The 16,473-nt window shown below is 32.8% G+C and overlaps 1 protein-coding gene across 1 annotated transcript in view; it reads left to right on the top strand.

Annotated features, from left to right (window-relative positions):
- Positions 1-1,604: 1,604 nt before the first annotated feature.
- The window catches only part of LOC105623503 (S phase cyclin A-associated protein in the endoplasmic reticulum), a 43,048-nt gene continuing 28,179 nt past the window's right edge, over positions 1,605-16,473 (top strand). Inside the window, exons 1-10 of the mRNA XM_012204897.1 lie at positions 1,605-1,815; positions 1,989-3,295; positions 3,702-4,444; positions 4,538-5,018; positions 5,166-5,348; positions 5,424-5,675; positions 5,750-6,196; positions 6,278-6,387; positions 6,478-6,601; positions 15,422-15,585. Of these exons, the coding sequence (XP_012060287.1) occupies positions 1,605-1,815; positions 1,989-3,295; positions 3,702-4,444; positions 4,538-5,018; positions 5,166-5,348; positions 5,424-5,675; positions 5,750-6,196; positions 6,278-6,387; positions 6,478-6,601; positions 15,422-15,585 (4,022 nt within the window). The remainder of the gene's footprint in view (positions 1,816-1,988; positions 3,296-3,701; positions 4,445-4,537; positions 5,019-5,165; positions 5,349-5,423; positions 5,676-5,749; positions 6,197-6,277; positions 6,388-6,477; positions 6,602-15,421; positions 15,586-16,473) is intronic.

Below are 16,473 nucleotides of genomic sequence, written 5' to 3'. Positions count from 1 at the left end.
ACAAGAATCCTGGAGCTATCAATAAAAATCCTAACCTCAACAAGCAGAAGATGCCCATCGGGATTATTAAACGCCCTATTTGGGCAGCAGGTCTATTCTTTTTAGCTGAACTTTATGCACCATTCACTTTCTTCTTTTTCTCTATAATATGGAAAGAAAAAGAGGAAAGATGAACAGTGCAAGAAGTTCAGCTAAGAAGAACAAAGAGCCTCTCTGTTCCCAGTTTCCAGTGCAGCCATCATCGCCATCGTGAGCAGTGCGACCAATAAACAACTGCGGAATTCATGAGGTCCATGTTTATTCGTTTTGACGTATGATTTCATAAGATGTTATTATGCGTCGTTTCTCGAGTGTCACTCGCGAGAAGTAGTCGCGCGAGGTGCGGGCGACCTTCCACCGATCTTTCATAATCGTCAGGTTGGAAGGTGGGTCGCGCGGTACTAACAGGAACATAACTCACTTCACGTTGTTTGACAGAACGGTATCTCGTCATCAGCAAGTAGCAATTTTTCGTGTAATTCGGAGTTGCTGATCGCGCGTTTAGTCGCAGCCAGCTAACGTCGTCGCGTAAACGTCACTTCTTCAAACAGTGCATTCATCTCTCAGCTTCGCGCGTACGTTGTATTATGTATAACCTCGAGCTGAACATAGCGGCACTCGTAAAGCGTGTTGTTACAATGTCAGTGCGACGATTGGAATCCTTGATTTATTCTTGGAGCCTCGTGATCGCGCGAGACTGTTCGCTCGCACACGAATGTTTACTGCTGTTATTTCATTCTGTACACAATTGTTGGGTTTTTAATGTGAATTATAACATATGTCACTTTCTATTTCTTGAACTTTACTCATGATTGTATCATGACTTAGGCTTGATTGCAAAAAAAAGTTACCTTAATTTAAGGAAACTTAAAACTCTCTCTATCTCATTTCCAAACCGAAAAGAGATAAACAGGGATAAAGAGGATTTAAACCTCACTTAAAATTAAAATAATGTTGGTGCAACCGGGCCTTAAAATCATAATTAAAGTCATAGTTAAAGTTATGATTTAAAGTCAAGGTTTCTTCCATCATGACTTTATCAAACTACATTTGATAAATAGCCACACGTTTGTCAATTTTAATCCTCTGGAGCTGATGCCGTAATTTATAACATAAGATCTATGTTTTTTGTGGCTGAACTAATATACTTTTGGATCACCTAAAGTGAGATAGATATATATTTGATGCTTCATAAAAGGAAGACAGTAATCTAATGTAGTCTGTCATAGGAATAAAAAACAGATCTACAATTACTAAGGATCTATGAGACCTATTTAATATATGTTGATTAAAAAGCACTATTAATTTCAAGGAATCAAAGTGACATCACTAATATAAAGTATAAAAAAAGAATGAATACTAAGTTTATCTTAATAAGAATAATCTAAATTTATAACATGAAGAAAATTGAATTGTTTGATTTTTGTGTAAAAATGACAATTGATAAAAATTAAAGGAGAGAGGGAGTTAATTAGTCAAATATAATATGATATATATTTTATCTTAATGTTAAAGATCTGCCTACTTCACATATCACCAATCTTTATTTCAGGAATTTACGAAAAATGGCAGACGTTAGGTTACTCATCCAAGAAGAAGGTCGTGCAGCTAGAAACTTGGTAGCCTTTAATGTACCCGTTGGCACGAATAACGTAGAGAAAATTACGAAGAAACCACCTAGTGTACCAAGGCAAACACAATCTAGTTCGACAAAGCGATCCATGAAACCAACCACGAGAGTAAGGTCCGCTTCTACAGGTCGTGACAAAAAGTCTGGTAAGACAATTTTCTTGTTTTTTAATATATATATATATATATATATATGTGTGTGTATATGTATAAATTCAGAATGAATATATACGTATTTAAAACATTGTTGTTAATTATTAAACATCTTTGCAATTTATGTAGTTTATTCAATTTTTAATTAGTGTATATTGTTTATTTAGAATTACAGGCACGATATTGGGCGTTTCTATTTGGGAATTTACAAAGAGCGGTCGACGGTATCTATCAAACGTGCGAAGAGGATGAAAATATTTCCGAGTGCAAAGAAGTTATTTTAGTGCTTGAAAACTATACCCGAGACTTTCATAATTTAATAGAATGGTTCAAAGTTAAGTGGGCTTATGAAAATTCAGCACCACCGTTACGACGAACTCCATTGGCCTGGGAAGTTAGGAAGACATCTCCTTGTCGGATGTGGAATTCAATGATAATTCCAAAGTCCACTAGTCCCTTGCAGAGATCGAGTCCGACAGAATCGATTTGCAAAAGTCCAGTCGATCAAATTATATGTGAAAATAAACCGATTGTAACGGACAACAAAGTTAATCATGCTAAAGAGGAATTTGTCCATAAATTGTTAAAAGATAGTAAAAACAATGTTTGCAAGAATTGTTCTTCCGATATTAAAGAGAAACGTAAGAATGGAGCAGACAAGACAGGAAATCAAATAGCAAATAAGGAAAAATCCATGTCAACGAAAACATCTAACAAAGTTCTTGTGAAACAAACAGTACAATCGAAAACTAATAATAGCTTTGTGGATCGTAGGTTAAATGATAGTGTAACGTATGATTCGAAGAATAAAATGGACGTTAAAAATATTTCTAAACAAACAAAGGACTGTGTGCATAGCAACATTGTAAAATTAGTTGATTCTAATTTATCTGTAGAAAAACGAGAACAAACGTGTAGAATTGATAAAAATGTTCAGCTAAGTTCATGTCCTAATTGTGAACTTATGCAAAAGGAATATAATGGAGTGAACGTTAAAGATAGTAAGACAGATGGAAAAAGTGTGGATAGCAAATTGTCATATAATAAAAATAATGGAAAGAATGAAATTAATACCAAAGTTATAAAAGATAGTAACAGAAAGTGTGAAAACAACGTTAATGCTGAAAAGTTGAGTACAAAGACAGCCATTCTTCAGAATACTTCAGAAAAGATAAATCAGGTTGATTGTCAAATAAATAAGCAAATCGGCGACAAATCAAGTACTAAAGATATTCAGAATGCATCATCTAACAACATTGAGAAAAATCTTGTGATAATTAGCACGGATAGACCAGCCTATTCAACTGTATCACAGACAAAAAGATCCAAAGAACAGTCGTCAATTTCATCCGAAACTCCAAAGTTTGTTAGAAGTAAAACTTGTTTAAGTGATAAAAATTTACCTGCCTCAAATAAAAGAAGGCCTGGAACATCTGTTATTGTGAGAGGACGGTTTCAAACTCCTGAAAATAAGGTATGTATATATATATATATATATGTATATATATATATACACTTTTAATTCAATATTTATTAAACTATTATATTGTTTTTAAGATTATGGACATAGTAAAAATAGATTTTAATTTCGAGAATTTATCCAAAATATATGCATATATATTTTTGTGTTTTATTAATTTATATTGTTTTGTTTATAAAACTTTTTGTAATTTTTTTACAAATTTGTAGTAATAATGTATTTGTATATAGTAAACTTTATTGATATTATTATTATATATTAGTTTATATTTTTTTTATTATAAATATATTTTATTATATTTTATTATATTTTATAAATATATTATTATATGTATATTTTTAATTTAAATTAATAATTTAATTCAAATATATTGTGTGTGAATAATATAATATTTTTTCAGTTATCAGAACAAAATATTTTAAAAAAAGATCAAAATAGAGACATGAACGGATCAGTAGAAGTTTTAACCAAGCAAACAGTATCTCCAAAGTTAAAAGATGAAAGTGATGGCTGGCAAACAGTAAGAAATCGTTGCAGAAGAGGAAGCACTCATAACTTGAATATGTCCACACGCTTTCATAAACCAAGTACTGCTCTATCTTTGCCAGCTTTATCAATAGAAAGTCCATCAGAGAAGCTGAAGAAAAGTAGTTACACTCCTGACGGAAACAAACAAAAGAAGAAATGTATTGTAGGAAAAACTGGCAAAAATATGAATAATGAAGTTGAGAAAGTTAAAGGAGAATATATAACATCTACGATTAAAAGTAATATTGAAGACACACTTAAAAAGAACACAATAAATTTGTGCGATACTAATTCGACATCAGTAATCGCAGCTATCTTTAAGAATGATGCAGAATTACTTGAGAAACGTATACAGCAGTTTATGACCGCTCAGGCAGAGAGGGAAAGAATTATTCTAGAAGAAGAGAGGAAGACAGAAGAAGCAGATTCTCAAAGATCTCAGCAGCTATCAGATGAAGAAGCGTCCTTAAAACGGCAGATTTTAGAGTTGGAGTCCACTGAAATTGATGTTGACACTGAAACAGATGAAACGGATGGTGAAATGGTTCTCGAAATGGAAGATGAACCTGCAGTACCGCTTAGTGTGGTCACTGATGATATTAGTTTAGAAGATAGGTATGTAAAAACTATTAGTGTATTGTTAGCATAGTGTATTGTTTAACGTCTTGATAGGATTATTAAAATTTGTTAACACAATGAATGTTATAGGTATGGAAATATGTTAGAAGGAATGTCTTGGGCGGAACGAGTCGATACTCTTGCACAATTGCGTGCATTAGTAGCTCGCCATCCTGGACGTGCTTTAGAACTACATCAGAAACTTTCATCTCCATCACGAAAAAGATCGCTTCCTGAAACATTAAGAAGATATCAAGCAAAACAAGCATGTGCTCAACATAAACGTCAAAAGCTACTTATGGAGAAATCGCAACGGTTGCGAGAATTATTGAATAAAGTGGAAGACGTCAAAAGTGCAAAGAATCAGTTAATAGAGGACAAAAGGATCAGAATGGAAATGAAACTTAAGAGGGCAGAAGAAAACAGAACACAACATTTATTAGAAATAGTAAGGAAAGCACATGATGAAGATTCGAAGTTGAAGGAAATAGCTTTTATCAATGAACTGGAGGCACAAAATAAAAGACATGATTTTATGGCATTATGTCAAGAACAAGAAGAGAGATTACAGGTATATATGTGTGTCCCCAAAAAGATAATTTGTTTTTAATAATTAAAGAATTCAAATTTTTTTTTAAATCTATAAAATTGTATATAATATTTATAACACACACATATTATTATTATATTTTTAACAAGTGTGAGGTTTACTATGTAGGGTATTCAAGAAGAACGTCAACGGCGACAAGAGGAAAAAGCTGCCAAAGAAGCTGCAGCTGAAGAACGTCGAAGAGCTTTGGAGGCAGAACGGCAGTTACGAATACAAAAAATGAAACAGGCACGACGAGAACGTGAGGAAAGGGTTGGCAAAATGCAACTTGAAAGAGAAAAAGAACGACAAGTATGTAAATTATCGGTATATCATCAAGAAATCTTCATTTTTAGAATTTTTAAAGTTACAATTTTAACTTTGTAGGAACTAGCGAGAGAAAAAGCACGAGATCGCGAAGAACGCTTATCGGCACTTCATGCAGCTCAACTAGCTAATCAAGAAGAGCTGCAGAAGAAAATAGCACAAAAACAGCAAGAATCCGCTAGACGGCATGTAGAAAACATTGAGCACATTCGGCAACGTGCAGTTGAATCTTCAATTTTAAGATCAGAGGAAGTGCCACCTACTCTCAAATCGTATCCTGCTCAAAAACAATGTTCTCTGTGTGGCACAATTGTAAGCTTCCTGCATAAATACGCATGATTTTTTTTTCTTTTTAATGAGATTGATTGTATTTGTATATTTTACAGATATCTAACGAAGTACATCTTCTAAGTCATTTGAAAGGAAAGACGCATCTTGAGGCAATACGAAACGCGCATGATAACCGCGAGCCATCGCGAGATGAACTTCAGCGTTTTAATATTGCACAGATACGGGACGTTCCTGTCACTATAGTTAATAATAATAACGCAAATAACAACAAGGCTGCGAAAGAGAAGCAAAAAGCATTGAAACGCCGGTGCAGAAAGATAAAACAACGTATGAGCTCACGCGGACAGGAATGGGAAGACAAATACAAAAGTGAGACTAATCAAAATTTATCTGTCGAATCGGCCAATAAAGCCAAGTTTCGGCGCAATTTGAAAGAATTAGACAGATTATATAATAATCATTCCAAATCAGCATGGTCAAACATAGCATTGGCCACTTTGGAACGCTGCTTAGGGGAAATTGTTCGAGCATTCTCCAAATCGGTAGGTTCTGTAGAGATAATAATATTCTTTCCATTCTTTACATAACTTCAACATAATTATGTCCTGTTTATTTTATTTCAGTGTCCACTTGATCAAGATACTTTTAGATATTTGAATGGATTTGACACTTTAACGAATTTATTGAATTTAGGTTTAAATATACAAAATGCATCTCACATTTTACCGAATAAGTAAGTAATAATACTATACATTAAGTATAATAAACTTTTTAATTAATATATATTATGAGATATCTTACACTTGTATATAAAATCTTTTAGAGTAATTGCATCGTTGTGCCGAGTGTACAAAGCAGGGGTCAGTGGAAATACAGAAAGTACAGAAGCTATTTTATTAAGCAACAAAATTCTTGTTATATTAGATCTACTTCTACAACGTTTGGAGGTAAGTTCCTATTTATTTTAAAGAAGCCAATAATACGTGATTGTATGATATACTCTTTGATGGTTTCTAATTTCAAATTAAAAAAACAAATGATTCTAAAGCTCAATATTTCAATATCTGATTAATTTGTAGTTAAGCTCAACCTGATGTTTCATCCAATGACATCATCACAGATTAAGCCCATTTAAATAAAACATCAGGTTAAGTCTAATCATAAGTTAACCAGAAAATTAAAAAACCGGGCCTAAATTAACTGTAGGCATTATATTGATCATATATATTTCATTTTTTCCCTATAAATTATACTCTCGATATTTTTGCGTTTCATTAATATATTTTTCAATTCTATTACATCAACGCCAGAATTGTTAAATATTACTATATTTATTATTCGATTGGATTTTTCTTCATCATATTAATGAATTCTAAGGCGCAATACCTTTAAATTAATATTTAATAATAATATTTTAAATTAAAATGCGAAAAATTAGATTAGATTTCGGCTATTATCTAATTAGATTAAATCAGATTTCAATCAGGTAATTTTAATTTTAATTTGCTTTGTCCATTTTGATTGAAATCTAATTTTCAATTCGTAATTTTGAGAATAATATCGCTTAACCAATAATTAATTAACTGAATTGCTCAAATCAAAATTTTATTATGTAATTAATTATTTTAACCTAATTTAATGTTTTTTTTCGTGTGTCAAAAAATTAATGACAATAAATTGATAGTTTTTCACATTAAGATATTGCAAATATCTTACTTGATAAATTCACACACACACACACACACACACACACACACACGCGCGCGCGCGCGCGCGCGCGCGCGCACATTAGGTGTAGTAAAAAGAAATCCATTATTTTTCCATTTAATTTCATGCAAAAATAATGGATTTTTTTTTACTACATCTAATATATATATATATAAAATATATATAAAATCGTCAATTAAATTAATCTGAATGTGATTGAAGTCAATCACAATCTTTAATACAAGTTTCATGTTAATTTTGAGTTTCTATAAGAAATTTTTGATTTTAGCAAAATAGAATTGTTCATTCTGAATATAACTTCATAAGTATATTATATAATATAAAGTGTGAGTCGGTATCGACAGTATTTTGTCTGGTAAGTGCTGCCCTCTGGGAAGAAGAGAACTAATTTATCCGAATAGGAATCTTTGAATCCAGTTTTCAAAATATTATTTATATTATAATTTAAAAAAGAAGTAAAAAGAATTAATTTTCTAAATGAATCAGTTTATCTTAATTTATTTTTGATTCGTGTTCATTCAAATATGATCACAGCAATAATAATTCTTGTTCTCATCATCAACATCAAAAAGCATCAACGAGCTTCGGATCATGGTTGTAATTTGGCAATTTCTGTAAATTAAATTTCAGGGATAATTAAACAGACAATGAAATTCTATATTTACTTATACAAGAAAATTTTACCCATCAATTTTTATAGAAATTGGTTTATTAAAAAAAAGTGATGTGTGGAATCATATCATAAATAAATCTTTAGAAAAATAGACGAGTAGCATTATTTGCTTGTTTCCATCAATTCCATTTGAAGGTCTTACAAACAAAAGTTTATTCAATAAGGACGCGAGCCAAAGTACACGGTGATATCCGCGAACGAGCACAAACGAACATAACGAGCATCATCTTCTAAAGCGAGCTAATATGTTAGATAGGCATGTAGATTACAGCTTGTTTTATCTCTTTCTTTTTCCCTTTTTTACTTTCTCTTTTTTTTATCTCGTTTTGAGGACAAGAAAAGGACGGTAAAGACGACGTGTCCCTGTCATCCTGTCCATTCTGTCCGACTTGTCAAAATAAGGATTAAGAATCTTGAGGATTCATGATTTCACGTCATGCGGTTGCCTTTCGGACTCGTTTGAAATGTCACGTAGGCACGTATCGCTTCCTTGATAAATAAAAGAAATACAACATACTAATTTCGAGAAACGTACTTGAAGTTTGAATAATAGAAAAGCAAAATATCAATCCTAATAACAACAATAATCGCATTCGAGCAATACACTAAATTTGCATTTATTAAACTTCCACCAGCAATGTGGATTTTTTGATCATAATTTGCAATTTCGAATATTTTGTGAATTATGTTGTCTGACATATCTCCATAAAATTGATTTTTCTGAAATTACATAAATGAAAAATGATATAAAACTGAAAAATCCATTTTAAAAATAAAATTTTTCTTTATATATGTACTTATATTTTTCTTATATTTCTTATACTTATGTACTATATTTATATTCTATACTTATTGAAATTAGCGTGACGAGAAGATATGAAACATGAAAACATTCCAAATTTTTTACATTTACACAGAATTTTATGTGATTTGTAACATGAGTTGCTGAAGATACGACTTCTGTTCATCAATGCAATAAAACCCAATGAATACTGACGTCGATTGTATACATAAGCTTAACTATTAAATTTTTAAAGAGGTGATACCGAATCTCGCTCTGTTCATTTTTTAAAAAATTACAATCAAAACATCAACGTGTTTTTAAAAGACCCGGCATTATCGATGGAGAGTTAATCATAGTATTGATATTGATGTCGATTTAAATAGTTACAGTGATATCGTCAAACGTCAATAAAAAATTTTTTGTATAATAAAAAATTCATGAATTAAGCGACTATATAATTGATTGAAATTATAGACATTTTTCATCTCTGTGCTTTGACATTATTATTTTTTGAAGGCTGTCTTTCCGAAATTTAGATCATCATATTACTAAGTCATATTACTAAGAGAAAATGTATACTTAAAATATAAATTACACTTTTTAAATATATACATATATTTATCCTTTTTCATCGGATTCGCGGTTCAATTAATTAAAAATATTTGATCACGGCTTGGTGTGCGCGGTTAGCAAAACAATATGGTTCGGTTTAATTCGATTTACATGCGTCTGGCGTTGTGTCATTTTGTATATCTACATGTCGATGAAATATTGAGTGCTTTATGCAGTTAATTACAAAACGACAAATATAATTACTGCGATCGATCGTTATTTTTTGTTCCATTTTGCGCAAATGCGCGGCGTATATCTCTATGCAACAACAAGAGGAGGACGCGATGAAATCTATCAAAGAAGTATAAAAAAGTCGTTATACGAACTCACATTCATTTTTCATGCTTTTATCTGGAATTTGTAATAGGACGATTCATCTCTCTCTCTTTTTCTCGGATTTTTTCCCGTTATTTACGTGGCCACAGCCGCATCTCTCTCGTCAGTGCGAAGATTCATGCTTTCAACCGTATGGTGGTTACAGCAGACTTCATGCGTTACCTTTTTTTCTTTTCCTCCAGCCGATCATCTCGTGGCTTCGCCAACGACGGGAATTCATCGGCGTGATTTCGCCATCGATTCTTCACGCTCCATAGATACGGCACTGGCGCCACCTCCTTCCTGTCCCCTCTTCCAAGGATCCCCCTCCGCAAATGCATTAGCGGCGAGAGAGCTTTTAGTGACGTCACCCACATACAGATACGCACGCACGCACGCACGCACGCATCACGCGCTCGTTCACGCTCACGCTCACGCTCACGCGCGCGCGCATACACGCACAACACGCGCGCGGATGGAGCCGGGTTGTACAGAGTGAAAGGAAAGTCCGTCCACGCGGGAGAACGCGTGTGCGTAGGGTACTTCTGTTTCCACTTCCATCAAGCCCCGATTTCGAGGACTCGGCCTAATCTTTTGTCTCGTCCTCCTCTTCCTCCTCTTCCTCTTCCTTTTCCATCGCCGTCTATCAGAGGCGCTTTTTCAACGACCTCTTCGCACGTCCTAGAATACGAAATGCGCGCTGCAATTTTCCAGTTGCCGCGTCGACGATCGACGAGATTTCACGATTTTACGATATCATTCGATGACGGATGATATTCGAATACTTGAATCTTTCATCGGATGGGAGGAGGAGTTCATTCGCAAAAACAGCTCCGAGAAAGTCGTAAAATATCCTCCACTACTTCATACGTGTTTTAGAAAAATGTCCGTAGTATATGTATCCTTTTTTCTACTTTTACTATAAGATAAAACATATAAAATTTAACTACTTTTTTCTGATATAAAATTTCTGAGAAAAAGATACTTCAAAATTTATTTGTGAGATATAATGTTTATTCTTGAAATAATCTTTATATATTTTAATAGGAAACTGTTACTTTTTGCTATCCTAGTAAACAATCTATTTTATTTTTTTTACAATTACAATTTCATAGTTAAATTTTTTTATAATCAATAAATATCGAAGAAAATGTCATTTTCAATTTTTTTTTCTTAGTGTAACTACATTTTTTATGATACATATAAACTATTTACTCAATGCTAATATTATTTTTGACTGACTCTCAAGCTGCAAAAAAAGCTCTCTTAGTATAGTTTGGTTATCACAATTTATAATATGTTGAACAAGTTTTATCGCAATTAAAATTACATATTCAGTGCTTATAAAAAAAAACTATAGGAAATTACTTTCATTCTTGTGCTCGAAAAAAAGCTGTCATTTTTTGTACAGTGTAATTAATAAAAATGAAGGTTTGCTCACTTCTATTCTGTGTATCGTTATTCTTTCATCACTCGTTTACTCCACTCGGACTTTCTTTCTACTTTTATTAATGATAACACGTGTAACACAATAGTCAAGAAATACATGCTCGTTTTATCAACATCTTATAATAATTACAAAATTCCGTTCGGCTTAAGCGGATATTCGGAACGAATTCACCTGTTTTATATCGGCATTTTACTCTTTATTGCTCGTGTTTTCGTATAGGCAATCGTGTAGCTTCGTTTATCGTTAGACCGTACAGTATTATTGGTCAAGCTTGTCTCCATATGCGATTCGGGATTCTCGAGAAAATGGAAGCGAGGGAGTCACCTCGTTGCTAAATGGACCAGAAAAAGACATCGTAAAGCGCACGACGGTGATAAAAACTCTCGCCAAATTAAAAATTCAGCGATAAGCGGGGATTATAGACGCGGTGCCCTCCCGCGTTATCTTTATAACTGCTTGTATTTGCCGTGTTTCCCAATGTATACGCGTTTTCATGCGGCCAAGGTGCAATCGAAGTGGGATCGCACTGCGTTGAATTAAACGTATACAAGCCGCGTGTTCGAGATAGAAAATAAATTAAGGACTCGTAAATATCACGAGGAATACGAGCTTCTTGTTTTGTGTATTGCATTTATTTCTTTGATACTTGATGAATCGCAGCATGTTTCGAGAATGGCGGTTTCTAATCGATTCAAAATTTAAGAAAATCGGAATAAAGACTCGCTTTAATTCATCCTGCTGGGATTGGGACAAACTTTCTGTTCTGGACCATTACGCGAAGAGACGAATCATTTTAAGGGGTTTGCCAACCCCTCCCATCTCCGCGAACATTTCCTAATCTAGTTCGTTGGCCAAACAAATCTTCAGTTCCACGTAAATCGCTAGAAACCGTTCGCGATCGGTACAGTATCCCTCTTTCGTTTCCCGAATTCATATATGTATTTATGCGTGACTGCATCCCGGTTGACGGGAAAATGATTTCTCGATGACTAGAAACAGTATTCGTTGACCGTAAAATAAAAAAGAGGGGAAAATACAACATGTCCTCTGAGTCAAATGAATTGAAGTCCGAGCGACGTAAATCGCGATGTAAAGGAGATGTAACGTTGATTTTACAGTAGACGATAGTTACATTTGTTAAATGCAAAAATATATATATAAATTGTACCTGTGAAAAATATATACGGAATCGCCCAGTCTGCATCTTGTTGGTTATCTCCTTTATTTTTCGCGTATATTTTTAAAACGTTTAGCGTTTTGAAATTCTCGTCGAGAAAATAAAAATTCAGATTTATAGTATTTAATATATACTGTACGGAAAGAACGGTTTTGTTGAAGTGTCTAAAAATTTAGCTGGATACAGAGAGATCCGAAAATAATATTGTTTAGACCATCAAAATAATTATGTAGGGCGCTAAAATGTTAAAACTTTTTGCAGCATTGTCATCAATGTTTAAACGTTCTACTAATTATTTTGATGGTCCAACAAAATCATTTAATAGATCTGTGCATAGCTTAATTTTTAAATACTTTAGCAAAACCGTTCTTTCCGTGCGACAATAAATATTGTACATTTAATTAAACTTTCTGCTTTTGGAGATCCATTATATAACAATTGTAAGAAAAAAGAATAGTGATTCCGTAAGTAAAATGAGAATGTAAAGGTATATAAATTGATAGATCGTAGAATTATAATATAGAATCCATGCTATTATATTTTATCAGCGTCTCATAGAATTCTCTAAAATCTTTTTCTCATCGATTTGCTCTTTCCGTGACGCTTAGTTTGGAAAGAACTGGATTAACATAAAAGCATCTCCTGTTTATGGTCGCACATACCCCGATATATGCGTTCCTCGAAATTTCAACGTCTCGCTGGCGTCTTGTTTTCGTTCGCCCCGTATCAGAAAGTCGTAGCAGCCCTTTTTTCTTTCTGGATACGGATGGGATTGAATTTGTCAAGGCAGTGGTCAAACCACTTTTTAATGTTTCGTAGGAGATTATTTCGCTACCTCTCATGAACGGCCGGTTCGTAACATTATCTTTTCCATCCGAGGCCCGCCCGGTGCAACAATAGTTCTTAAAAGATTACGCGCGTCAATATTTTCTGTCTACGATGTATTGTCGATCTTTTAAAATTCAATAACAAATGTGTGGCGCATATATGTTTTCGAAGTGCTTATACACTGAGAGAAATGATTTTGTTATAGGAACAAATCAAGGAAAAACAAATGTGATAATGATTTGTTAAAAAAAACGATCTATTTATTACGATTGCAAATTAATTCGTCAATGTAAAACAATCAAGTATCGCTACAAATAAGAATTCATATATATATATATATATAAAAGTCGTAGATGGCAAGGTCTTAAATTGTAAGAAACACCAATGATGAAATGATCAATTCTAATCAAATATTCTCCTTATATTAGATTGTGCTTGGTCAGGTTTTCTACGACTTAAAACTCACAATCATCTACGAATTCTATATAAACGAGCCTATAGTCTATTCAAAAGATAGATTAGATTTTATATAGTTTGCTTCTGTTACTATACATATAATAATTAGTTGATATAGCAGCAATCACAATAACAAAATTTGTTGTCACATATTTATTGACCGGTTAAAGATACTTAAATTAACAAAATCCTTTCTCTCAGTGTACACATCAATCAAAAGAGAAAATATTCAGATTTATTCTTTAAGTTTCATAAACTTTATAAGAATACTCTTTGTGATATTATCGTAGAGAATAAAATGAGAAATTGCTTAATTTGGATGAGGTTTTTTTTTATGAAAAAAACCTCATCCAAATTAAGCAATTCCGAATAATTCGGAATAAATGCAGAGAAATCGATCATCATAAGTCGAGAAAAAAAAACGCTTTTATTTTTGAATGAAATCTAAACGTAATTTTCATACACAGCAATATTCACGGTTCAGGGGATCTATTCTTGAATCTACATCACATATAAAAATCTATAATATAAAAAATCTATAATATAAAAAATCGTATATACGTAACGTATACTTTTTAGGATTTTTGTATGCGATATTTTTCAGAATTAAATAAAAATGGACGAACGTGTAGCGTACAGCTTTTCTATAGAATTCTTCGAACGGCTTATCGAAACCAAGACAAAATCGTTTAGGACCCATATTCTTGTTTCCAGAATTCTTATCGAAACCCTTTGACTCGTTACCACTAATTTAGCGTTCTAAATGCACGTATACGTGTGCGTGATGTCCAACTCGCCTTGGGACTAACGGGCCTGTAACAATGACTCAACCTATTAGGAATTCGCTGTGTCTGGTCGATCGACTTGGAATTGGACGCTAAGTACATAACTAGCTGACCGGTGTAATGGTATCCTAGTAAAAGCCTTAGTAAAAAATGTGCTGAAATTCCTTTAATTCCTTCGGGCACGGATAGTATGAGAAAATCGACTCCTTGATCGATGAGCATACTCTTGCAAAAAATACAGATAATGACTTCGATATCAGTGGTTTCGTTTGCCTCTTCCATATTTAATATATCGAATATTTGACAATAGTCGAATTTAGCATGTCTGTGTGATCAGAGAATGATATTCTTCCTTTTTTTACATATCTATCCTTTTTTTTACATTTCAAACCTTTCGTCACCTTAATTGCGACGCGTAATTGTACACTGAAGTCTAATGGATTCCAGTTCTCACATTTCTCGCTATATCTTAGATTCTCTCCTTTTCCTTTTCATTCACTGCGATTCTTTCACCGTATTAAGTACACGAGAATTATAAGTACATATACGACTCTCTTTGACAAATCCTTCTCTTTGAATTTTAAATAAATATTGATGATGCGTATGTTTGTACACGGATGTTATTTTTCGATTTTAAGAGTTGAGTACACTCCGCGAAATATACGATAGAGAATGTTGAAAATACTTTCTGATTACTTTTATAATTCTACCTCTCTTTGTACATTTAAGATCGGTCTATTCCAGAACTGAGACCATTTGCAACGGGATACGAAAATTGATGAAATTTCGATGTTCCTTTTAATCACTTCCAAATACACGAATCGTCGCATCTAAAAATACAGGATTAAAGAATAGAAAATAAAATTTAAAAAGCATATCATTATTTTCTAGACTTTATAAGACGGTTTTACGAAAATGTTATATTCGTTCGTTGCTACTACCGAGTTTCTCTTTCACAGACTCTGACTAGTCTTGACGACCACGCTCAGACTCAGGATGTATCCGCCAATTCAACCGGAAACGGTACAGTAGCTGCTAGCGCGACGCAATTGCTGTGCAGCCTGATCCCTGAAGAGCCCTTTGAGAAAACGGTCTTACAGACTCGCGTTCAAGATATTGCTGGGTAAGTCCTTCAAACGTTCAATTTATGAATATAGTCTTACGCTATGTGTTCTTGAAACTACGATATTGGCGTCGCATAAGAACCCAATCCTTTTAAATGATAATAACGTTTTTATTAACGTATACATTCGTAAGTCGAGCGGCCGAATGTCGCGAAGGAATTGAATTACTTTGTATTACGGAATATTTCAAATGAAATTTTTACAATATTTGTAATCTATATTTTTTTTATTTGAATTTTTCATAAAAAAATATCCTATTACTTTAGAACTTTTTTTTTTATAAAGAAAGAAAAATTTTTTTTTATCAATTTTTGTATAAAATTTTTATATATAACATACATCTCATACATTTTTTCAGAAAATTTCTGAAGTTAATGCACAACTAATTTAAAAAATCATTAATTTTGCAAATTACACATGCTGATGTTTTATTAAAAACATTTATTAAATGGTTATTAGTTATTAATGATGTATGAATTTCTGAAGTATTATCAATTGTTGGAATTGCGATATTATAATATATATTATAAATATAATATATTTAAAAAATTAAAATGTTCATCAAACTAAAACGTTCGAAAACGCATTAAACTAAAGCTATTTTTAATTAAAAGTATATACAGTATATATCCTGATAAAACATTTTGAATAATTCTTTAATAAAATGTTAGACGTGTGTGTGTGTGTGTGTGTGTGTGTGTGTGTGTGTGTGTGTGTGTGTGTGTGTGTGTGTGTGTGTGTGTGTGTGTGTGTGTGTGTAGTGTGTGTGTAGTGTAGTAGTAGTGTGTGTGTGTGTGTGTAGTAGTAGTAGTAGTAGTAGTAGTAGTAGTTAGTAGTAGTAGTTAGTAGTAGTTAGTTAGTTAGTAGTAGTTAGTAGTAGTAGTAGT

This window comes from Atta cephalotes (assembly GCF_000143395.1).
Source record: "Atta cephalotes unplaced genomic scaffold scaffold00058, whole genome shotgun sequence".
Taxonomy (NCBI): domain Eukaryota; kingdom Metazoa; phylum Arthropoda; class Insecta; order Hymenoptera; family Formicidae; genus Atta; species Atta cephalotes.
Note: the sequence above shows the minus strand (reverse complement) of the source record. Positions and strands in the feature narration are given on the sequence as shown.